This window comes from Heterocephalus glaber, unplaced genomic scaffold (assembly GCF_053883595.1).
Source record: "Heterocephalus glaber isolate CG9 unplaced genomic scaffold, H.glaber_assembly_v1.0 deba00000071, whole genome shotgun sequence".
NCBI classification, from domain to species: Eukaryota; Metazoa; Chordata; class Mammalia; order Rodentia; family Bathyergidae; genus Heterocephalus; species Heterocephalus glaber.
The window spans coordinates 4,725,935-4,751,432 of record NW_028258137.1 but is presented as its reverse complement, the minus strand read 5'-3'; the positions used below and the strand labels follow the sequence as shown (position 1 = coordinate 4,751,432).

General features: G+C 46.4%; 1 protein-coding gene across 4 annotated transcripts in view; it reads left to right on the top strand.

Moving 5' to 3' along the window:
- Positions 1 to 25,498, top strand: part of Cdh13 (cadherin 13) — a 1,170,900-nt gene that overhangs the window by 94,715 nt on the left and 1,050,687 nt on the right. For 2 of the 4 annotated variants that reach the window (XM_087208666.1, XM_087208576.1), the window contains exon 1: positions 16,025 to 16,287. The exons of 1 other annotated variant lie outside the window; for it this stretch is intronic. In XM_087208666.1, the coding sequence (XP_087064792.1) occupies positions 16,243 to 16,287 (45 nt within the window). In that variant the 5' untranslated portion in view covers positions 16,025 to 16,242. Of the gene's footprint in view, positions 1 to 15,964; positions 16,288 to 25,498 lie in introns of those variants that run through there. One more of the 4 variants, XM_087208541.1, reaches the window with a different exon arrangement.

Sequence of the window (25,498 nt, the reverse complement as noted above, 5' to 3'; positions counted from 1 at the left end):
AGAATCTATCTTGGTGGCAGTTGACCTGAGTTCCCAAGCCAGAATCTCCCAGCTAAACTGCTCTGGAATGCCCGACCCATACAGACTGAGAATGACAAGAAAAATTTATTATTGTTTTAGGCACTAAGTTTTAGGGCTAAGTTTTATATATAACTAATATAATGGGTAAAGCTCAGAGTTCGGAGGAGAGCTGAAGGTCATAGAGAAGCTGGGCTGTACAAAAGAAAGACTAGCTTTTGTTTTGTTTGTTTTTTTGAAGAAAATGTAGTTGATGAGACTTGCAGCACAGGTGGGAAGGAGGAAAAGAGAGGGAGCGTGCTCACTACCCAGGGCCCTGGGCTTCTGCGCTCCAGCATGTAACATGTCAGGTTACAGGCTTTCAAAGTCCATCAATACAACCGAAGAGCCTGTGAACATGGTCTTGCGGCCGTCACAGCGGAGGGGTCTATGACATTCAAAGGGGGAAGATGAAGCCTCACCATGCTCAGCAGGGGAGAGGAAGGTGCTGCTGGCCATAAATTATCAAACTTCCAAAGGCTTTTGGAAAAGTATATGGAAAAAGTAGCTTTGAAAATAGTCCCAGTGTCCGTCCTGTAAAGCATGCAGGATCTCTTAGAGGATGACAGCCTTTGCCAAGGGAGTGAAGTAAAGGAGATCTATAAAGCGTGGTGCGGTGGGTTCAGCCAAGTCAGAGCCTCTGACTCTCATGCACTGAGATTCTTAAGTTTGGGAAGATGTGAGACAAAGTTCGGCTGACTGTGGATTATCCCCAGAGCAAGGACAACAACGAGAGCTGGGCCACAAGGATCGGGAGCTGGGGCTCCAGGCCAGGGTGTGGGGCCAAGTGAGGACGACCTGACAGTTGCTGCAAATGCTGCTGCTCATATTTTTAGAGGGACTGTTAAGCCTCTGAGACTGGGGTCAGCAATTCTCTGTCAGTCTGGGATTCTCAGGCCCTATTCTTAGAAATTCTGTGATAACAGGACTCTACTTTCTTATATACCACAGGGGCATATAAAAAAATCCATTGGCTGGGCCAGCATGAGGCCAGAGACATTAGGTAAGGAAGGATCCTGGCAGCCAAGTGTGGGAGCTCCACTCTCTTGCCCTTCCTGTGCATCTCCCATGTCACCCAGATGGCATGTGAAGCTGAGATGGAGGCGCCTATCCAAGCTGATGACACTTGCAATTACTGTTATTTTCAAGACATTAAGTCTTGTTACCTTTTCAGTAAGCTGAGCCTCTCAATAGTATTTTTTTCTGATTGAAAATAAAATGCAATCAGTTGAAGAAATAAATAACATTAGAGAATTTTTAAAAATGAAACGATGCCTTCATCCAGGCACTCAAAAATATGGGTCACTTTTATAGTTCTCCTGGGCAGATCAAATGCTACAGGAGGACTATGACCTGATCAAGACTAATTTGATTGCAAGAGCCAAAATCCCACTTAAAGCAACCAAACCAAACCAAGCCAACCTAAAGCAATTTAAAAAAAAGAAGAAAGAAAGAATAGAATGAGAAATGTATGGGCTCAATATATGCGACTTTGATTTAACTTCCACCTTCCTTTCTCTGTGTTTCTTTGTTTGTATTCTTTATCAAGAGAGTTGGGTTGGCCAAGAACACATCAGGGTTTTCCCACCCAGGCAGGGGGGGCAGTGGTGTGGTGCTGGACCTGTTCCTGTGGCTGGGGAGGGTCATTTTCTTAGAGGAGGCCAAAATAACTGCAAATAACCCAAAATAACTATAACAAACCTCCATCCCTATGGGTCAGCCAGCTTACAACTGCATGCACATTGGTAGGCTATAAAAAAATCTTATGCTAAGCTTGTCACATGTAGCAAAGCAAAGGAAAAAACTATTATAGGTATACAACAATTGTGACATACTTAATATTAAAAATTATTTGTTGTTCATCTGCAACTCACATTTAAATGGGTGTCTTGCCTTTTATCTGGTAATCTTCCCAAGGGTTATCCTTCTCCATTTGAGTTGACATAAAGGTTGAAAAAAATTTAAACTCTGTGTCTCAGGCTAAAAATTCTGTGCCCAAGGGCTGTGTGTGTTCATGTCCTGCTTGATTTCTGTGGTCTGCCTTTGTTTTCAAGAGAAGCAGCCTAGCATGATGAGAAAGCGGAGCCCCTGGTGCTGAGGTCTGGATCTGTCACTTAGGGACCCGGGGTGTGGGGGGATGCTGGGCCAGCCACCTGGCTCTGATGCTCCGATGTCCCCTGTTTCCTCATTGAGGAGCAGGTTCAGCCTCGCTCTTCCAGAGGACCACCGTGAGGTCCATTCCAGTTGTCACAGATGGCGAAACTTCCTTCTTTTTAGACTAAATAATATTTTATTGTATGTATATACTGCATTTTCTTTATCTTTTTATCCACTGATGGACACCTAGATTGTTTCCATATCCTGGCTATTGTGAATAATGCTGGGATAAACATAACAGTGCAGACATCACTTTGAGATTCTGAATGCAATTTCTTTGCATAAATACCCAAAAGAGCTAAGTGAAATAAGTCAGACACAGAAAGATAAATACTGTCTGATCTCATTTATATGTAGAATCTAAACTAGTCAAACTGACAGAAGCAAAGAATAGAACAGCAGCACCAGGGGCTGAGGAGGGGGACATGGGGAAATATTGGCCACAAGGTGCAAAGTTTCAGAGATAAAGATGAGTAAGTTCTGGAGAGCTAAGGTATAGCACAGTGAGGATAGCTACTAGTACTGAACTGCACACTAGAAATTTGGAGGATCTTGACTATTCTTACCCCCCCACACACACATGTAAGTGTGAGATGAATATGTTAATTATCTTGATTGTGATAATTATTTCACAATGTATATATACACTGACTCATCACATTGTGTATCTTAAACATATACAATTAGAGACTTAAAAAAAATTGCTGTGAGAAATAAGTTCATTGGGTAAAAATACCCAGCAGGAAACCTGCTATGTAGTAGGTCCTCAGGTAACACATTCCCCTGCTCTTTCTTACTCACCATACAAACAGAAATACTAGGAGCGATTATTGTTTATTGAGTAGCTATTACCATTTATAGCGGACAGGGATAATGTGGTGTGCAGTCATTGGCTCATTTAGTTCTCGCAGTGATTGAGTGAGGAAGCTACTACTTTTATCCTCAATTGAGTGACATGAAACTGAGGCTCAGATTGGTATGACAGTGATACAAGGAGATGGGGCTAAATGACAGAGCCAGGATGTGAACCCTGCACAGAGTCCGTGCTGTCTGCGCGCGCATTCCCTGCCACTTAGAAAGCATGCGTCTCATTACGTCTGCACTCTTTGGATCGACCCAAATGCAGCCTTTCGTTTACTAATATTTGCTGAGTGTTTGTGCTGTTGCAGGCCCTCTGCTGGACCCTGGGGATGCAGCAAAGAGCAAGGCTTCCCCTACAGAGTTCCAGTCCCAGTCAGGACCAGGCAATAAACAAGTAAATAAATAGACACTGGAGATGCGTAGCATCATACTGTACTATGCAACACAAAGAGAATTAAATAGAGGAACCAGAGACATGGCTGTGGCTTAGAGGCTAGAAGAAGGATATTTGAAATAAAAGTGTCCATGGAGGGCTTCTCTGAGGAGGTAGCACGTAAGCAGAGACCTCAAGTGAGCATGAGGACTTTGCAGGCAGAAGGCTGGTGGCGACAAGGACTAGCCAGGAATGGCAGGGGGCTCAGCAGACCAGACGCTGGTGTGAAGCAAAGAGTGCAAAGGAGAGGTAGGAGATGAGGTCAGACCACAGCAGGGAGCTGGGTGATTTATCACTCTGTGATAGAAGACATACGTTTGCCAGGGAATGTTCTGTTCGTGACCCACAGTGCCAACCACAGCTTTAGGAGAAAGGCCTCTGTCTCCAAGGAGCAGAAGCTGCGGAAGGAAACCAATCATACCACTTATCGCCCCAGTTTGTAAAGTAATTGCGGACACATGTGTAAAGGCCAGGGCAATCTTTTCTGCCAATTATGTGCCCTGCTATTAGGCGATTAGAAGCCGGTAAAGTCATGGCGTGAGGAATTAGCTGCACCTCCTCTCCTGCCCCCTCTGCTTTTCTGCCGCTCCTAAGGGCACCCTGCTCCCAGCCAGGAGCTGGGCCCTGCTTGAGCAGGTGCCTTCCCAAGGGATGTCTCCTACACCCACTTGTCCTTATCTGCACAAGGAAAACTGCTGCAAGAGACCTCCATAGAACTGCATTGAAAAACAAGGTGACAGTATTGCAAACTCTTATTTATGGTGGTCCTGGTGAAAGCTCTTTGGTCTTGGGTGTTTCCAAGGCTCTGTACAAGGTAGATTGTTCTGGTCCTTGGAGCGTTTTCATGCCCAGGCTGCCCTTGCTGTTTTATTTGGTTCTGACTTTGTGCATCTGCCCATTTTCTGCAGGCCATCCATTCACGAATTTATCCATCTCTTCATTCTTTAAGGCAGTATTTAACTGAGCACCTATTTTCTGCCTGGCACAGAGCTGCTCTTTGGAATTAACAGTGAAGTCTAATAGCTAAGAGTTTTGAGGTCAAACAGTCCCAAATTCCAATCCAAACTCAGCTCCTATAGTTATTCTTATACTCACTTATAGTTATTCTTACACTCATCTGAAATGTGATGGGAGTAGAATGGGGCTCTCTGTCTGTCTAATTCTGTTCATTTATCCTCATTCTTAGCGTTGGTGGAGAGGAGATCATGTGCCAAGGTTGTTGTGAGGCTGGCTGGCTAAGGAGGGGACCACGGGAACCGGACACTTGGGCTCACATTAGCCTCTCATTAGTTATGTGACCTTGGACAAGGCATTGTCTCATCTGCAAAGCAGGCAGATGGTGGGGTTTACCTCATGGGGTTTCTGGAGGGATTCACTGAGGCAATCCACATCCACGCACCATGCTTAGGATCATGCCCACCCCAGAGTCATCACAGAATGAACAGGAGCAGCTTAGGGATTCTAATCCTCTTCCCAGTGCCTCTCTTTTCCTGCCTGCACTTCTCCAGCACCCTTGCCACCATTAGACCCTACCTCACCTCACGTGTTTATGTTGTTTATAGTTCACTTGCTGCTCCCAAACTAGGATGCAAGTTCCTTGAAGTCTGGGATTTTCATCTGTGTTGTTCTGGGCACACACAGGGCAACAGTCAAGACTTCTCAAGGATTGAGAGGATGAAAAAATAAATGGAAAAAACACAAGCAAATCATTGTCCTGTGGACTTTACTGTGCTTGTGGTCAGCTCTGAGTGACAATGGCTGCCTACCCAACCTTGCCACCACAGGCACAGCTACAGTGTGCAAAGATGATGGTAGCAATAACACCTGCCTCTTGAGGGTGGTCGGATAGGTCTGTAAGATGCCCAGCCCCTGCCTGGTACATAGGGATGCCCAGCTCTGTTACCTGTTAGTGACATCCCTGCTGTGTGAAGTGCATCCCTCCTCCATGATACCCAGGCTCCTTCTGACCATGGTGAGGAACCTGACTATGACAGCTGTGACTGAGAGACCCCACCCAGGCTGTGCACTCTGGATCTTTGCTTCTATCTCAAGGGCAGCAAGACCACGTGGTCATGCCCATAGCTCTCTGATTGTGACTTCCTGGAATTCGCTAGAATTTTGTCATCTTGTGACAGGTTACTACTGTTCAAATGTACTCACCTTAGACTCAATAGGATTGGCTAAGATGGAAATATTAAAAGCTTCTGTGTAGCAGATAGTCCACAAAATGGGACAGTGCCCAGTTCTGCCCTTCAAGGCCTAATTCTGAATCCTTGGTGGTCCTTTTCTTCTCCTAAGATAACTTCTCCTTCTTATATTCAAGGGTGACAAACTCCCTTGAATTGGAGCGGATCCCACAGAATGTGAGGATTGGAAGGGAGTTGTGGAATAACTGCTTCTACCCCTTCACAGCACAGGCACAATGTGTTTTACACGAACTATGTCATTCGATGTGTACAGCCACCTGCCATACAGAAACCAACTAGTCCTTTCTAACAAAGAGGCATCTGGGACTCAGAGAGGAAGGAGCATGGTGTACATCTTTACCAGATGAATAGAAGCAGAATGGCAAGCTGGCCAAGAGTCTGTATGCAAGAACCCAGGATTGGAACTTAGGGCCCCTTTCCACCAGCTGTCTGCCTCAGTTTACTCCCTTTGAAGTGAGGAGAGTGAGCAATAGATGTGGCTCTTTATTGTCAGAAGTACTAAACAATCTGACACATAAAATGTACATAGATCAGTGGCTGGCACATTATCAATGAATATTGATTATTGGTTAATTATAATGAGCAATACTTAAATAATAATGAAATAAAATATGGCAATATTTTAAATAAAAATAACACAACAATAAATTTGAAGATGAAATGATTATCTCTCAATTACTTCTCAGTTAACATCAGTTATTATTCCCGTAGTTATTCCCACCATGTGGCACAGTGCTTGGCAGAGGGCCAGTACTCAGCAGTGATGAGTTAAGTCGACGCCCAGTCTGGCTCTGTGAGTAACAGAGCGGGGTTTCAGCCTGGGCTGTGGGACTCCAGAGGCTGTGCTTATTACCAGAAAGGAAGCTGGAGCTGAGCGGGTAGGGATCCATTCTCCTTCATGGCACAGAAAGGCAGGAGTCAGGCCCAGCATCCAGATGCTCCAACTCCCAGGTCACTCCACTTGGTCCCTTTGCCTCAGAACGGGTCTGCAGGTCACTGGGAACTGGTGAGGATTTGATGAGGAAAACATGCATGTAAAGCACCTGACCAAAAGCCTCACACTTGGTAAATATCACAGCTTGCATGACTATTTTTCACGCATGCACTTATTAATGCATTCATATTATTTTGAAGTCACCTGTATTCTTGGAACTGGGCTTATTGAGGGTGTAGATGAAATCAGGCTTGGTTCCTATTTCAGGCACTCAAAAGAGACTCTCGTAAATGAATAAAATGTGCTAAGTATGTTTAACCCAGCTGGGTTGTCAAGGGACAACTTCCTGGAGGAGATGGCAATGAAAGTGGTACTTTCTTATTATTTTTCCTGTATGCTTGTGATACATAATGGTTATGCACATTCATTTGGAGGTGGTTCTTAATGATAAGTGTCCATCAAGTCGACCTAGGCTGGTACAGGAGAAGGTGGTGGGGAGATTCCAAGGAAGCAGCATATGGAAAGGTCCTGAGAACAATGAAGTGGCCTTGCAGGATGTGGGGAGGGAGAATGGTGGCATGTTCTGTACAGCTGGTGTTTGCATTTTGTTGGAAGTGATTTTTTTAAAAGTTGTTTAAGGATCCATATACATAGAATTATATGACAAGCCACATCATATTCCTGATGGGATTAATTCATTTAGCCACCAGCCTATCTGCTCTACTCTAGGCCACAAGATCATCCATTTGGACTTTAACCTAAAGGCAATGAGGAGCCATTTAAGACTTTCTACAGATATCAAAGGTCAGAAACAAGGTTTCTGTTACTCACTGCTGAGAAAAACGGTGCTCAAGTCACAGTAGATAACTATTGAAAAAATTTAAAATTTGCCTGGCAACAATGTGGAGCCAGACTGAGGAGTTGGGAAAGATAGGCAACTATGAACAATTAGCTTGATTCCAGAAAAGTACTTCCTGTTTATTGTTACTAAAACAATGAATGAATGAATGAATGAATGGTTGTCCTATTCTACTGTCTTTGTTAAGATAGTAACAGTTTAGAGGCTTGTGAACCATGCTTGCTGAGAATAATATAATACATAAGTCTTGGAATAAATAACCATTTGAACTCCCAAAGAATGATAACTGAACCAGAAACATCTGTCCTTCACCCACTTGGCTCCATGACAAACACAAGAATTCTTTGTCTTCTGTCCTAACTCTCTGTGGTCTTCAGAGTCTGTAGGGGACAGTGAATCAATAGATTCTTTGCATGAACAGGAACTTGGCACATTAGAAAGGCTTGAATATATTGCATACCTGTCAGGACAGAGAAAATCCCATTGAAAACACTCCACCCCATCTCTCTCAGGTGTGCATTGGTTTACCTCAGCCTTTCCTGATTCACCTTGGGAAAAATGGGCCCTCAGCTTACCCAAAGCTTGTCCCACAGCCCACAAGGGATTGGTCTTAGCAAGGAGAATCAACAGGCTCCCATTTAGGACTCTGGGCCTTCGGTCTTATATTTTATATATCAGGAGCCTCTCAGATATGCACACTTACTCCTGGCCAGACATCTGCAGAGTAACTTCTTGGCAGAACCTGGCCCTTATCAGCTGCTGGGCCACTTCATATTCCTGATGGGGTTAATTCATTTAGATAGCCACCACCCTGTCTGCTCTACTCTTGGCCACAAGATCATCCATTTCTTTATTTCTTAGTAAACAGATTACTGAGTGCTTGTCTTGTGCAAGTGCTTGTCATGGTTCTAGGTTCTGGAGAAGATGATCAATAAATAGATGATCAATAAATAGATGGAGCTCATAATCTAGTGAGGGAAACACATAAGGATGTTAGCAACAGATAGAAGAGTGACAAATGATAGAAAGTTCCAGGAAGGAAACAAATAAAGAAATGAACTAGTGAAAGAGGAACTAGTGAAAGTGGAACTGGAGGACAGTTCCTCTTCTGAAGAGATGAGGACATGCAAATGGATTCCAAGGCAATGAGAAGGCCTAGAACTGGGGGAAGGAACATTCCAGATGGAGAAACTAAAATGTGTGAAGGCCAAGGGGTAGGGAAGAGCTTGGCATACATGATAGTTGAGAGAGGAGCAGAGTGCAATGAGCAAGGTAGGAAATGAAAATGGAATGAATTAGGGATGGAGGTAGGAAGTAGTTTTGCAAGACCTGGGGGTGGGGGGTCCGTGATAGTCTTCCTTTTTCTGTCACATGCTAAGGGAAAATTTTGCAAGTAAAGACATACCCACTTTGAGTTTTATACACAAGAACAGGAGTACTGTAAAAACTTAACATTTGCATGTGGAGGATCAGATAGAATGGGGTACATAATGGGTCACACTTTGAGAACCACTGCTATGGAGAGGGCTGCAGAGAAGCCGGAGGGGTGTTGGCAGTCAGCTTCTTCCTTTGCAGTGAATGCAAGTGTTCCAAACAGCTGGCTGGCAGGGCCGAGGAAGGCTTCTCCCTGGCACCTGCACTCCTTGATTGACACAACCCTCTCATATCTGTTGTCTCAGTGCCAGGCAATGGGCGGGCAGTGAGCGTCCAAGGGAGAGAGACAGACCTTGTCTTTGCCTTAAGGAAATTACACACCGGTCATTTACAATCAGCAGAAGCAAGGGTCACAAAACAAGCATCTTGGACTTGCCTTTTTGGTCTCTCATTTAGTTAAATTCCGGCTGCTGTCACACATTCACAATCATTAAAATGTAGTTTTCTGTGCTTAACTTGCTTCTACAGATTAACTTTCCCTAACTCATTGTGGTGGCCCTGACCTTGGTCTATTCATGGAAGACCATAGAAACCATTAACCAGGTGGGTTTCTTTTTATAGGAATAGCACAGCACAATTTTATCTGCTAGAGGCATTGGCAGAATTGGATTGCATTGTAAGTGAATGTATCCACTACAAACATTCATGGATCTGCATCACACTGTAAATAAATTTCCCCAAGTAATTGTTAAGTGATGGCCTTACAATCATGCTGGCATAAGAAAAACAACCAGAGAGAGAGATTCAGCAGCTTTGCAGTCAGTGTTCAAAAAGGAGCCTGGGAATTTGCAAGGAGACAGCCAGGGTGGATTAGGTGAATGAACACACATGGCCATTTGGTGCCCTGAGAGATTATTAGGGAATTGGATTTATAATTATTAAGAACATAAAGTGTTGATCATGCCCATGTAAGTATCTATGCTGGATATAAGTGTTCAGGTTTCAGCCCCTTCCCTGGGCCACTCATAGTCCCCAGAAGAGGGCTCATTTATCTATCTGTTAGCTATTTCTGGATAAGAAACCTCTGCAATAATCTCTGTGTTTTATGATGGGGAGCATTTATTCCTATGGATCCATGGACTGGCTGGGACTTGACTGATATGATCTAAGCTGGACCATTCTGCTTTCACAGCACATCTGGGCTAGGCTGGCTCAGCTGCACGTTTCTCATCCTGCTCTGACCAGGCACACAGCCAGAGCATGCTCTTTCCATGCAGATGGTGGAGGGGTGAGAGAGCAGGGAGAAACTCACGAGGCCTCCAAACTGCATACTGTCAGCTCTGGCTCATTTGTTTGCCAATATAAGCCATATGGATAAGCCCAAAGTCAAAGATGAGGAGATCCCTCCACTTTTGATGAGGCAAGGATTAGATGCTAGGAAGAATGAAGAACGGGTCCTCAGAGCTAATCTACTGCCCGAGTAAGTGTGGCTTCCATTCACCTACCCTCACTTAGTTTAAGCTGTGCTGGACAGCAAGGAAGATTGCCACACTCCAGACCTCCCCTACTCATGGGTTAGGAATTTGGGCAAAAGACTTCTTGCTCTTGTTATCATTTTTATTGTGTCTGCACAAGAGTCTTTTTAGAAGTCTCCCTTCTTCAGTTCTGACCCCCAGTTCAGTTCAATCCATCCTCCAAAATGACCAGAGTGCTCTTCCTAAAATGTGAATAAGGTATTGAACTCCTCTGTTTAAGCAGTTTGAATGGTTCTTGCCTTGCAGGTAGGATAAAGTTCAGGCTACTAAGGCTGTTATTTAATCTGGACCCCTGAACTGTCTGGAATTGTCTGCTGTCATCCTTCTTCTTTTTGTTTTTTTCTTTTGGTACTGGGGATTGAACTCTGGTCCTTGCGCTTGCGCAGCAGGCGGTGAAACCACTGAGCTAAATCCCTGGCCCTGTCCTCCTTCTTTTGAATGTCATGGAACCAACCACAGTGAAGCCCTGACTTCCTCTTCAACATGAACCCTGTGGCTCTGGCTGCCTTGAGTCCCCTCAGCACCTCCTGTAGTGCTTCATAGTAGGACTTAGTTTTTCTCTGAGCCATATTTTCTTACATACATAAAGCATATCTTATTATTTCTTTCCCTGTTGCTTAGCTCAGTGGCTAATGTACAATAGGTGGTTTGTGAACATTTCCTAATGAATGAATGAGTGAATAATTGTGAGTTGTGGAGGTGGAGAATTCTCTAAAGTACTGGGTCTTAAACTATGCTTTCTGAAGGCTTGTAATACACAGAATGCTGGGCTCCACCCTGGAGTTTCCAATCAGTGGGTCTGGGGGAGCCCTGAGGATTTGGCTTTTCCAGGTGACACTAATGGTATATCCTGGGGACCACCCCATGAGAGCCACTGCTCTGCCAAATGATGCTCCCATGGTTCTCTGTGTAGAAATAACCCCGGCCACTAATTTTGGGTAAGGGAGACACCCAGAGGGGGGTTTAACTGCTTCTCATTCACAGATAAAATTGGTGCCTGAATGTCCAATTTTGCTGTTAAGGAGGAACTAAAGTCTTCAAGACAGGCCAATTTAATAGAAATGACCTAAAACTCACTGCTGGTTTTATCTTCACTGCTGGAATGTAAGTCCTGGTTGTATTAAACATGTTCAAGAGGATGTGATACTAGGATAGAGCCTAAAAAGACAGAAGAGTACTTTCTGCCTTATTCCTGGGTATTCATGCTTTTCAGTCACTGGGGAAATTCAGGAGAAAATTATGCTCCAAGTGTCCTCCACAAATGCTCTCTAAGCACTGACATATTCACTCTGGCCTCTGCAGCTGCTCTGTGCTGTGTGGTCCTAAGTTGAGACCATCCTGAGAAGGCCTTGCCTCATAGAAGGCTGAGGCTGAGGGTTTTCAGCATGGAAACCATGCATTCTCCCTCTCAACAAGACTGCTGAACACCTGCCATGTTGCAAACTCTGTTCTAGAAGCTGAGTCCACAGCTGCAAAAGACAGAAATGGGGCTCATCTTCCAGAGGCAAAGACAGAACAAGCCTACCAGTGTAGCTACTGGTTGGCTATTGCTGCATAACAAGCTGCCCCAAGGCTTAGAGCAATGGTGTATTCTTAGCTCACATACATGTGGGCCAGTTGTCCTGGGCAGGGCCCTGCTGGGTTTGCTCAGACACCTGTGGATCCTGGGTTGGGGATTCTTCTCTCTAGGACCACAAGCTCACTCACAGATGCCCTTTTCAAGGTTTGATGAGGGCCTAGTGAGAGCAAGCTGAAGCAGTGGGGTCTTTGATGCCTTAGACTTACAAGTGGCACACCATCACTTCTTCCTCATTTCCCAGTCACTGAGTCTACCCAAGGTCAAGGCTGAGTGTGTAGATAGACGCATGTTGGAGTGAAGAACTGAGACAGTGATGCAAGAGGTAGCATATAGTGTAATGTCCTAATGCAGAGTGCTATGCAGACACACATAGCAACTTCTGGCTTTACCAGTGGGCAGGGGTGCTACCTTTGGCCAGCACTTTGGTGACCAGGGAGACCTGGGGGATGGCGTGTGGTCCTGTGAGTGTTGCACTGTAAGTACTAGGCTGTTTGCTGTGTGGCGTGGACTTCCCTTCTTGCTACTTAAGCATGTTCCAGTTACAGAGGCCTCTGGTCATACCTGGCAGCTGTTCTGGCTCTGGCAGGTACCTGTTTTATTTGCCAGTGTTCTAGACAAATTCTTATCATAGCATCACAACGCCTGTAAAAGTCTGGTGCAGTTTGAGAAACTTCTCTCTGTGGGGTATACACATACCCGTGTGCTTGCTCACATGCACACAAGTATATCCACGTACCCACACAGCCACTTCCATGTGCTTTGGAATGGCCTCTTCCACATCAGCTCATGAGAGAACACAGTCTCCACCCCTGGTGCTCACAGGAGGCAGCTGCTGGCAGTGGGATCATCCACCAGCTCCGAAGCCAGGCAGGTGGATCTGGAAGGGGTGTGAACATCCAGTGTATATAAAGGCACCCATAGCTTCTCTGGGAACCCAGGGGTGTGACAGCAGCTGGGGCTTGATCTGGACTGGTGTGGGGGGATGTGGAGTGGGGACAGGTAGAGAGTAGCTTTCAGATTCAATATTTATTTGCCACCATTGATTAATCCATCATCCAAAAGACCCCCTTTAGGGGGCTGAAGAAAAATCAGACAACACACACACAAAAATGGATTTCCTCTCAGAAGTCTTTTATCATTGTAATGAAATGACTTTTCTCTCCAGTCTTTGTTGATCTAAACTTGATCTCATATCCTCTGGCCAAATGCCAGTTCTGTGAGTCTAGAGGGGAGTAGGGGTAGAAAGGAAAAGTAACACCAAATTTTACAACTATCCTTGAAGTGTTAGCCTGTTAGTGTTCCCATTTTATTGGTGAGAAGCCAGGCTTTGGAGTAAAAGCAACTTGCTCGATGTAAGCAGTCTAGAGATTTGAATCTGGGTCTCATTGTGCTGACAAACCTCTTTCTACCTTCCTAGACTTGGAGTGCTTGGAGGGGTTGAGTCCTCCTGGGGTTCCAGACGTGAGCCTCCAAGCCTAAGCAGACTCCTGAGATCAACTCCTTCCAGCCCTGAGAGCCTTGTCTGTGTGGATGAAGTGGGGAAGGGGTGGGACAGCTTGGGTGTGTCCGCCTCGATCAGGTGCACTTGGCTGGTGCTTCTCTGCCTGCCAGTAGATCAGGACCTTGGTGAATCCCTGGTGAATCCAGGGGGTGCCCGAGCCTCTCCTCTGCTGGCACTGCTGTGTCTCCACCTCTCCCTCTGCCAGTGTGCCTCCCTTGCTCTCTGGCAAATGCAGCTCCTGAGAACACCTCCCCAAGAAGCCACCTGCACAAATCTGCACCTTAGTACTGACTGCCAGGGAAACGAGCCTGTCTCACACTGGCAGTGAAATGCTCCAGCCTTGAAGAGAAATGGGTCACTTTTGCTCACAAATCTCTGCCTAGAGCTAGTCATAGGGTCCCACTCCAAAAATAAGGGGTTGGGCAATTATAACCCCAACATTTTCCCAGAAGGGAGAACTGTACATGTTTGGTTAAAGATACTGAAATGGGAAACTATAGAAAAGGACGGTAGGACTGTCAGTCCGTGATCCTGCACTGGCCTTTGAGTGTGGTCTTGGATGGTCCCTACTCTGAAGCGCTTCCCTTGACTGAGCTGTTGCTTGTGCAAATCGGGCCAGCCCCACATTGCCATTGGTCACCTGCTGAGTGATCCCTTGTTCTCTCTCCCTGTCTTTGTGTCTGCTGATCCATGGTGTCAGTTCACTTGTCCCATGCTTGGAAAGATGGCTCTTTCCCTAGAAGAGAGAAAAAATAAGAATATTTGGGGATAGCTTGATCCAAAGTCTGTTTGACTCCCCAGTACCCTGCTTTCCTCTTGTCAGTGGCCAACATGGGTATGGATATGGGCTTCCAAACACATGGCTCCAGGTGTCATCATCTGGCACATCATCTGTCAAAGAGTGTATTTCTTACAGGCTCAGGGAAGATGGCCTTACTTATGCAAGAAAAAGACCAGAGGCAGCAGAGATTCCCGCCTTTCATTGTCTTCAGGGCACCGTTTTGCCAGTGTCGATGTCTGTTGGCTGAGCACTGGCTAAAGCAGTCACTCATAAGATGGTATTGCATCTTTGTCCAAGACCTAGGGCCCACATGAGATGACCTTGTGACCAAATAGCAGACAATGAAGGAATTTTAAAAAGCAAATCAGTTCACATTTATTGAGTGGGTTATTTGGTCACTTAATCCCTACTGAAAACTTATGAGTTGAGTGTTTGTATTTTCATTTCACCAGTGGACAAATAGAGGCACAGAGAGTTTGAGTGACTTACTAGTAAGTGGAAGCGCTGGGGGTTGAGCCTAGGCAGGGGGCCCTCCTCACCTTCTGCTACTTCTTGATTAAGTCTCGCCATCTATTCCTGGAACATACACTGTCTCCTTGTTCTAGGCCCTGTGCCAGATGTTGGCATACAGCCTCAATCCCCTGGATCTCAGCATGATCCATTGCTCAGTGTCCTGTTGTAATGTATGTCACACAATACTTTTATTCTAGTACTTAGTGCTGGAGGAATCATGTTGGATGAGATTGTACAGATATTTCTACACTTGGTCTTAGCCAAAAGGCCAAGAAGCGATTGTACACATATTTCTATAACAAGAAATGTGTAACTGACCTGTTTCACATATTGCTTTGGCCACCAGGAAGCTCATATCTCAATCAGAGCAAATGGTTTACAGTTCGGAGTTAGCACTTCAGCTTGCTGAACTTTTCCTCTGGTCTAGATTTTTCCTTTGGCTGCATAAATGCCCTTGTAAAATACCTTAAATCCTTTTCAGAAGGAAGCTGCAGGAAAATGATTCCTTCTTTATTATTCATTCTTAGATTACTACTGGGGAAAGCAGGGCTCTTGCCGTCATTCCCAAAGCACTCATAAAATTCCTTGAGTAGCAGATACTGCTGTTCTGAGTCCTAAGGGGTAACAAGAGTTTGTGAAAGGTCGCATCAATGTAAGAAAAAACATTTATTTATTTGGGTCCCCCCCTCAGGTCACGGCCCCAGCTTTGTGCCAGCTGTACCTTTGAGGAGTAGGTGGCCAGGCAGACTCTCACCTGAGCAGTTAATAAAATCTATTGCCTTTTGATGGATTTCCCTGCAAGCTGGAATTGATCTGTCCTCTTTGTGATTTGTGAGATGGCAGAGAAACACCAAACACCATCATGGCTTGGGCCACGTTGGGGGGAAAAAAGAAAGAAAAGGAAAAACAAGCCCATTGCCAAGGCTCTCCCGGCATAGAAAGAATTGGGACTGTTGGGGTCATTTGATTTGATTTATTGGAAATAAAGTGGATCTTATTAACATTTTAATAAAGAGAATCCCTTTGCACTAGGCTGCAAGTGGCCGCTGGTCTCCGGTGCAATTCCATGCAATTCTATTCTCTGGAAAGTGGAGTCGGCTGGCATTGCCCAGCGTGATTTGTGAGGCTGGGGCCCCAACAGTCCAAAAAAAAAAAAAAAAAAAAAAACGCTAACGCGCTGCCTTCTGGAGGGGCTCGCTCTTTCGCGGTGCTAGCCCTGTATCTGCCATGCAAAACGAGGGAGCTTTATGAAGGAATCCGTCTTGTAAAGCCATTGGTCCTGGTCATCAGCCTCTACCCAATGCTTTCGTGATGCTGCCGCTGATCTATTTGGGAAGTTGGCTGGCTGGCGAGGCAGAGCCTCTCCTCAAAGCCTGGCTCCCACGGAAAATATGCTCAGTGCAGCCGCGTGCATGAATGAAAACGCCGCCGGGCGCTTCTAGTCGGGCAAAATGCAGCTGACAACTCCGCTCGTCCTGTGCGTTCTGCTGTCCCAGGTAGGGAAGAGGAGCCGCCGGGAGCGCTTGCACCCGGCTTCTGCATTCCGATCGCCAGCGCAGCTCAGGCGAGGGGCGTTCGGAGGGCTGGGGGCTCCGGGCGCGGCTGTGAAGACAGACCCGGGATCCGGAGGGAGGTCAGCCGCAGCCCAGCGGATCTGCGCGTCCCCGGCTTCCCTCTAAGGCTTGCTGCGTGTGTGTGTGTGTGTGTGTGTGTGTGTGTGTGTGTGTGTGTGTGTGTGTGTGTGTGTGTGTGTGTGTGTGTGTACGTTCTAGGGGAGGAGAGAGCTCCTGAGCCCCCCCTTTTTTGTAAGCAGGGGCTACATCCTCGCCTACATCAAGTAGGGTAACTTTGGTTCTCCTCCTCTGGAGGCTCGTGCATTGGCGACTCAGTTGGAGGCGACTCCAAGGAGTCCTGCTTCCCCCCCAGCCCAGGCGGAAGCGCTGCCCTGGTCCGGATCGTAGGCTGCCCGGCTGGAGAGGCCGAGCGGGCATTGCAGACTTCCCAGGGAGCGCGACCCCTCGCCCAGCCCCGCAGCGAGCTGAGCTGGAAGGCGCCTCTGGCCAGCCTACCGCCGCAGCCCGGCTGCCGCTGTCGCTCAAAGGCGCCGGCGCCGGCCGCGCCCGCCGGGGTCCTCTCTCTCAGCTCCGAGCCCGGAAGGGCCAGAGCGCGGTCCCCGCCAGGGCGCAGGCCCCAGCCCCCCGCCCCCCCCCCCATTGTCCAGCCAGCTGGAGCTCTGGCCCAAGCCAGGCTGCCGTTGCTTTCCCGGGGCGGGCGGGTGCAGAGCGCAGAGAAAAGTTCAAGCCTTGCCCACCCGGGCTGCAGCTGCCTGGTTAACCCTCCCAGCGCTGCGGCGGGCAGGCAGGGCCCGCGAGCCAACCAGAGGGGCTCGGGACATTGGCCTTCCGAAACCGCTCTACCTCTCGGGGATCTCGGGAAGTTTCTGGGCAGGGAAGCAGCGCCAGAGGCCAGGCCTGAGATGCTGGCGGCTGAGGGGAGCGCCCAGCCCTACCCAGGGCCCATGGTTCCCAGAGCACCCTGCCCCAGTCCCTCGAGGGCCTCCCTGGCACCCTCTGGGACTCATAGTAGGCTGGCAGCCTACAAGTGGGTGGGTGAGAAAAGGGCAGGGCCGGGTAAGGAGGGGGGAAGGGGACAGGGAGTGCCGCGAGGTGCTAGGAATGGAACTGAGTTGTGGCCAGGACCCCTACCTGGATGCCAGAGGAAGAGGCACATGTGTTTGCTGGGGATGAGGAGGGCCAGGAAGGCAGGGTCCCAGGCAGGCATGAAGAGATCTGGTGCAGCCTTATAGGGGGAGACTACTTCAGGGTCAGTGTTGGGTTAGTCTGGAAATGGACCAGCGTGCCAGGAATGCAGTGACCACGGAAATGACTCCAGAAGGGATCTGTGAATGATAGTGCCCAGGGCAGAGGAAGGTGCCTGGTTGCTGACTTCGTCCCTGGATAAGCTGCTCCATGAGACTACTGAATTGTAGCTTCTCTCCTGCCGGGATGATTCTCTTGGGGTCCCTGTGGCCTTCAGTCCTGCCTCAGTTTTCCAGACTTTCTGGGCTCTAAACAGCCCCATGGCTGTATGTTGTACATAGATGCTATGTAGTGAAATGGTTCAGAGCATGCCTCAGATGGAAGGGTTCTGACAAATCCTTGCTGCCCTGTGCTAGTGGTTCCACCCTGGGCAAGTTGCTTCACCTCTCTGAGCTTCCAGGTGCTCCACTGTGAAATCACCTACTGCTTTCCTGGCACTGCTAGGTAGGGTTGCATTCAACAGGATGCCCTAGGTAATGAATTTGCGCAAGTCTGCCACTCTGGGTGCTATTGTCTAGGCCAATGAATATTGCCTTCCCAGGACTTTACCTGGTATGTTTCTGCTTCTGTTCAGATTCCAGAGCTTGCTGGAAGTCAAGCCTCCCTTAGCAAGTCAGAGGGAGTGATGGAAAGTGGAGTCTCACACTAGGGGCATTGCACATGGTGCCCTTTGCAAAGCATCTGTGTATCTCCTCCCCGGGGGCCTGGCTGGCACAGGTGGCTTCTGAAGGCTCACTCAGTTGCTTTAGAACAGGAGTTGAATCGCCTGCCCTGAGGCACTTATTTCTCTCTTCGATTGTTACACATGATCAGAGCAAATGTCCACATTAGGACAGCAATTGATACCCTGGTAGCAATAGCACCTCTGTAGGAAATCATCTGGGTACAATCACCAGCAAGAGGTTCAAGTGCACAGCTCCGTGTACCATAAAGAAAAGTGGAGAAAGCCTCTGAACCTTTGAGTCAACCAGAAGAAACAAAACTTTCCTGAGGGAGAGAAAACAGAAGAAAGGGAAAAACAATATAATAAAGCCAATTAGTCACTCTGCCCTGGTGGTGCTCAGGCAAGCCTATGTGTGTTTTTCCACCGCAGTTGTAAGACACAGGTCCAGCTTTGGAAGCCATTAGTCTCTGTAAGCTTATTGGCAGGGTTGCTGGTGTTTTGGGATTTGGGTAGGAGATGAGGAATTCTAAGCGACAATAGCTGGAAGCTGGCAAAGTTAAAGAACAGTCACCTTTCCTCTCTCTTGGAGGGTTTAGGGAAAGACCAGCCCAGAAGTGGCCCCTGGAATGTGGCTATGGTAATGAATGTGACACAAATTAAGAGAGACATGAGCTAGAAATTCCACTGTAAATAGGATTGCTCCAGCCCTTGCAACTAACCCAAAGTTTCAACAATGAGTAATCCTCCAAGAATTAGGATTTTAAGGAGTGGTTCAGGTTTGGAAAGCAATCACTTGGGAGTGCCTAAAAATGGAATTCTGATGGAATTCCATGGAATTCTGATTTTGATTTAAAGTGGGGCATTCTCTCTTGGAGTAAGAATCTTGATTTTCAGGATTTTAAATGGGAATCTGTGGCTTTCGAGGTGGTTGCAACTTCATATGTTTTAAGAGCAGTGTTTCTGTGCAAAACCTTTTTGAGGAGAGGAAAAGACAGTTGTAGAGACACCTCCATCCTATGGCTTAATATGTGGTAGTCTATAAGATTTCAAGAAGACTGGGGAAACAGACGCAAATGGCAAAAGTGATCAGTGTTGTAGAGTTCATGTGTCTGAATACTTTTTTTGCAAGTTCCAAAAGAGATTCTATAAACTCCAGGGCTGAATATGTGATCTAGATTCATCTGGATTCATGTAATTCCATAGTCTATGTTGCAAGCCTCTAAAGCTCTTAGCTGATCTTCCCTACTCTGCCTCCCTCTTATCTTCCATGTCCTTTCTTTGGCCCTGGTATGTTACATTAAGTAAAATCTGTTCCCTTCTAGAAACATCCTCTGTGTGTTATAGTGAAATTGCCCAACAAATGAACATACTCAATAACTTCATTTTGCGAAAGTACCAGCATTTGGATGTGATAATTGAGCCTCATCCTAAAGTTCTGTCTTCAGGAAAAAGGATAGCTAGGCTCTTTCTTTCCTTCCACAAATGCAGCTTCTTGGGAAGTCCAGGTAATTTCTATTCTGGGGAGGTAAGGAGGAGACAAAGTATTCACACCTGGATGACAGACCTACCATCTAAATAGTCTGAAGTATTTCTGCATATGTTGTGTGTGTATGTGTGCATATGTGCATGTGTGTTTTCATCTTATGTGTTTTGATCTTGTTTTAATACCTGTTGAAAATTTCCTCCAGAAGAGGGCTCCATCCACAGCATTACAAAATTTTGAATTTACAGCTCATGTTTTAAAGAACTTGAGTATAGCAGCTCCATGAAAACAAAACTATTCTCTTTACTCCAGATTATTTGCTACAAGCTCCCTAAAATGAGAAGTACTACCATTTCTCACTAGTTTCTTTCTTCCTTTTTCCCTATTGTAATTGGTTCTGTTCTATTTTATTCTTCACCTCTGAATCCCCTCAGAGTATTAGAGCAAGGAAAATTTCAAAGACCTTTGCAGACAATGCAATATGGAATATGAGGAAGTTCTGAGATTTCCTGGCATTTGCCTTTGGTTGGACCTGGTTTTATTCTTTAGGCGGCCAAGAGGCAGGAACAGTTCTGCCTGTGAAGGGAGATAATCTTCCCTATTAGGTAACTACCCAGAAGAATGAGTCATGGGCCAGAAGCTCCACCCTCCAACACCAGTTGAAAAGGAGACAGAAATATCTATCTGTCATCCAATTACAATGATCAGTTGGACAGAATCAAATCAAGTGACCAGTGATTTGGGCATTGTTTCCATTTAGCTGTCAGCAAGGTGTCTACATGCCCCAAAGAATCTGGCCCTCCTGAGGGATGCTGCCAGTAAAGTTCCCTGAGGCCAGTCTCTTCTGCATACGCAGTAGCTGGCTGGACTGCAAAATCACTTGTGCCTTCAGCAGGCTCTTGGTGGTGGCTATATCCTAAGGATAGGAAGCAAAGTCATCTTACAGGAAGGCTAGAAAGGAAGCAGGATGACATTTCCAGCTTGAAGAGCTGACCTAACTGGGATCTATGGAGAATGGCTCTCCCTTTGGTGTAGTAGAATGAATCTCAAGTCATCTGCTTGCTCTTAGTCTTTCCCAGTTCTGCAAGCCTGGATTCTGGGGAGAGGTTGCAAAGGAGCAGCTGCAGGCCAGGTGTACCCAGATGTACAATGTTTGATGCAAATTTTCTTGGATTTCTTTAAAAAAATCAGGTCGTGCAATTCTAGATCCACATTCCCACCTGGCCATACTTGACTGGAGCCGAGTCACTACTGTCTCCTTCAGGCAGCACATGCCTCTGTACAGTATTTTGCCACAATCCTCACTACTCCCTAAGATGCTGTACTCAGCCCATTGTATGCACTGATTTTACTCACTTGCGCCTATAAGCCCTTTGCTTTTGGACCTGTGCTGTCATAAATTATGAGGCCAAATCAAATTGATGCAGTCAGTGTTTCAATGATGGACTATTTGAAAAGGAAGCAGTTGGCCTCTTTGTGATCCCTCTGACTGAACTTCATTCATATGTTCCCTGGAACTGCACCATCAAGACTACAACCCTCCCTGTGAACATTACTGTCAATGCTGTTGATGACTGCTTTACACACAAGTTACACCCAGACAAGGGACACTCTACAGATCTGAGTCAGTGTGAGCCTGGTACATCAGAGGGCTGGTGAACTTTGGCCGTGTGTCAGCAGTCAAATGACTCCCCAGGACTGACGGGATAATGCACAGGCCCTGGTGCCCTGGTGTTCTATTGAGAACAATACTCCCCTTGGAGTACAGTGATACCTTGGGCATTGTCATTGCAAGAGTGTTTTTCCCTCAGGTGATGGGCTTATTCAGAACACCACAAAAACTTATTGTACTTAGTTTTACAGGGGCTGTGGGAGCACTAGGCTGGTATTTAGCATTTGTAACTTCAGGAGGATATTACATCATAACTTTGTCACCTAGGACTGTCTTATGCATAGGGTACTGTCACCTCCAGTGCTGTCCTGGCGCTTGTGTTGCGTTTTAAAACATGTTTTTAACTGTTAATACCTACCATTGTTGCAGAGTTTGGGGGTGCTAGCATCTCCTTCTGGAGGTGGCTTCCAGATTCTTTTCATCTGGAACAAAGACCTGAATGAAACAAACAAAAATGATGGTAACATTGCACATTTATTTGAGGTAGGGAAAATTAAAAATGAATGGTAAGGGAGAAACTGGTCCTGCAGAGTGAGCTTGGGCCAAATAAAAATAAAAAAACAAAAGTACACTCTAGAGAATATAGGGCGGGCTAATGTCAGATGGCACCTTAGCGAGCACTTAATGGCATCCTGTCTCTTTATTCATTGCACACATCCTGGGCATCAATGAGAAGTCCATATACAGGGTCCTGAGAATTATTTGGCGCATGTCCTGGGATCGGATCATGCCTCCCTTCCCAGCCAGTCCAAGCCACACCCTGTCTTACCATAGTTCTACACTCAGTGTTAATGCTAAAATTAATGCTCTCTGGCTCTGTGAATGCTAGATTCATCTGTCTGCCTCATCCTCTACCAGCAGGTAAATCTCAGATGACTCTTGTTTTCCATAGCTACAGACCCCAAAGATCAGGGTAAATATAACTACATACACATCCAGAAAAAAAGTGATTTTTTTTTTCCACTGCTAGTTGCCAACAAAAGTCAAATTCTTGAAAATGAACATTAGCAATAGGCACGTTTCAACATGTCATGTTTGATTTAAAAGACACCAATGAATGTCACCCAATCTGCAGCAGAGGCACAAAGACCCTGTGTCTCCTTGCTGAACACAGGCTGTGCTGGGGTGGAGGCAGCAGCTGCTCAGCCTACAGCAGCCCAGCCACATGCCTGGGCAGGGCCGGAAATGAGCTCAGCCTCTGGAGGAGCCCAGAGACCTGTGAAGGAATGTGGCAGCCCTCAACCCTACCTCACAGGGCCTCCGTGCCAGTGTCTCCTTCCTCCAAGGTGGCAGGGAACAACACTTTTGTGTTGTAAACTGCAGGAAGAAGGTGGTGGCTGCAAACATGCGAAGCTTGAGCTTCTGGGATAATCTGTTCTAAGGATGGATAAAGGGTCTGTAAAGAGTTGCTGCACTCTGCCAGAGGAACTCAGGACAGAGAGGCTCACTCTCCGCTGATACAAGTTTCAGGGCATCTGGGGTTATCTAACCCTGGGGTTGAAAATTATGGCTCATGGACCAATTCCTACCTGCAGCCTGTTTTTTTAAAACAGTTCCACCAGATCATAGCCATACCTATTCATTCACATAATTATTAGGGCTGCTTTGTACTAGAACAATAAAAGTTGAGATTGTCTGGTCCACAAAGATGAAAATATTTACTATCTGGCCCTTTACAGAAAAAATTAGTCAACCTCTGGTCTAACTCAAAATTACAACCAAAGAGGCTAGGCTGCAAAGAGGCTTCTCAAGAGGGTGGAGTAAACATGTCAACCATTAGGGATTGCCCCTGGAGAGCCCCAATACTCAAGCATCTTGACTGCAGAGAGATTCTGGGGACAAGATGGCTTCAGTAGGTAGATATCTGTGATATCTACTATGGGAGGACCTACTATGTTCCAGGTGTCATCTGTGTGTTTGGGGTCCACCTGCTAATAGGCAGACTCCCACCTCTACTGTCTTGGGGCTCACCCTGGCAGAGTGATCAGTATCACTTAATAAAACTGAGACAGTTACTGTGAAAGAAAGAAATGTAGTTGTGTGAGGTCACGGGTTCTACATACTGTGCTCATCTCTTTTTGTCTTTCTCCTTCATTGAAATTGAAGCACATATTGGCACATATTATCTGATCTGTTCACAACTATGCCTGGTACATAGTAGGCGCTCAGCAAATGTGAATGAATGAATGAATGATTGAATATAAGAACAGCGTCTGATTCAGATGAAGGGTGTTGGAGGTCTCCCTGACAGCCTGATTTCCAAGTTCAAATATAGAGGAGGAATAGTATTTACAAAGGTGGACAAGTGGTATAGATGGGAAAAGTATTCTAGGTAGATGGCACAGCCCAATGAAGCCTCTGTGCAGGAGGGAATGCAGCCCAGCCTAGGGAGTAGTGTGGGGGGCAGCCAGGGGCATAAGGATTCGGGTGTTTGTCCCAGAGTGACTGGCAACCATTGAAGGCCACAAGAGGGGGTGTGGAGGGACACAGTCTGATTTCCACTTTGAAAAGCTCACCCCAGCTACAGTGCAGTAAATGTACGAATGGAAGGAAGAAGCCTGTCTAGGTCTGAGCTCACTGGAATCTAGACACGGGGGTTGTGGTACAGATGAGAAGCAGACATCTCCTCTCAGAACAGTTTAAGGGGTAAAGTGGAGTTTCTCACAGGGCTTGATGGTGGCAGGTGTGGAGATGGCAGGCCGAGGGCAGGGAGGGGCTGAGGATGCCTGCTTGAGCCTGACTCTTCCAGTTGGCAGAACTGGAGCCGCTTGCCCAAACAGGAGCCCAGGTGTTTGACATCTGCAGAAGGGCAGTGTCTGCAGTGTGCTAGCCAGGTGTGGGAGCTCTTAGGAGAGGCCTGGGGGCCCCTTATTGTTCACACTTGCATCCAGAATGGCGCCTTGGGCTTGCAAGTGCTCTTGCCCAGGGTGACCAATGTGTAGCCTCTGTAATTAACCAATCCTGGAGACTTTTCATACAAAAGTTATCTGAGAGAAACATTGCCAGGCCCTTTAATCTTCTCTTGAACATTCAATCAACAGCACTAGAAATATTTCTTACAAGAAGCAAATAATGACCTACTGCTTTCTGCGATCACTCTGTGAATGCTAACAAGTCTTGTTTCAGCACATCTGGTATAGCCTCAGTGACTCTTACGCTTCTAACACAGTAGTGCAATATTCAAATGGACATCAGGCAGTGGTGTGCTGGTAAATGTTTAACAACTGGCTCTCTCTTAAAATGAATTTTTATGATTCCAATAAACAATACAAAACAAAAAAAAACCCAAACCCAAACAGAAAACCCAAACCCAAAACAAGACATAACTTCCACCTGATGTGTGGTGTTTGCCAATTTCTATGGTATAAATACTTACACCCTGGGCATTTCAATCTACCAAACTGGAAGTTTCCTAAAAGTGTAACAGTATGCTCTTCCAAGCTGGGATTAAATGGCTCCTGCATACCAGGGACCAGGGCTTTGTTTCCCACCTTCTCTCTTTTTTACTGTGTGACCTTCACTAAAGCCACTTCAGTGCTCTCTTCTGTAAAGTATACCGGCCTACTTTGAGATTCAGGTAGATGAAAGAGTGTCCAGATGCAGGGAGGCCTGCTGTGCTGTGAAGATGCTCACAGATGCTCAAGGTCATGATGAACTTCAAGGACTCTGTTCTTATAGCTTCTCCATGCCCCAGGACACCATAGTTGTGCCATGGGCCCCTGGGAAAGTGTTGTGTGTATTCACCTTAGTCACCGAATGGAGTTTGACCAGTTAAAAGCAGAGAGTTTACTCCTGTTCCTTGCAGTTCTGGGCCTGCTTGTACTCAAGTGGGTTACTGCACTCTGTGGCAGTGTTGATTCTGAACTTGTTTCTCCTGCTTTCCTGCTACCTTTCCCTTCTTTATCCAAAAAAAGATTTACCTACTGCTGTATTCCAGGCTCTCATCCAGGTACTTTATGCTCAGAAGGGAGAGCAGTATACTTGTTGTCCACTTTTAACAGGTGAGGACACTGGGAGTTCAAGGAACTGGCCTAGGATCACAGGAGAGGCAAGTGTGAGGGGGGATTTG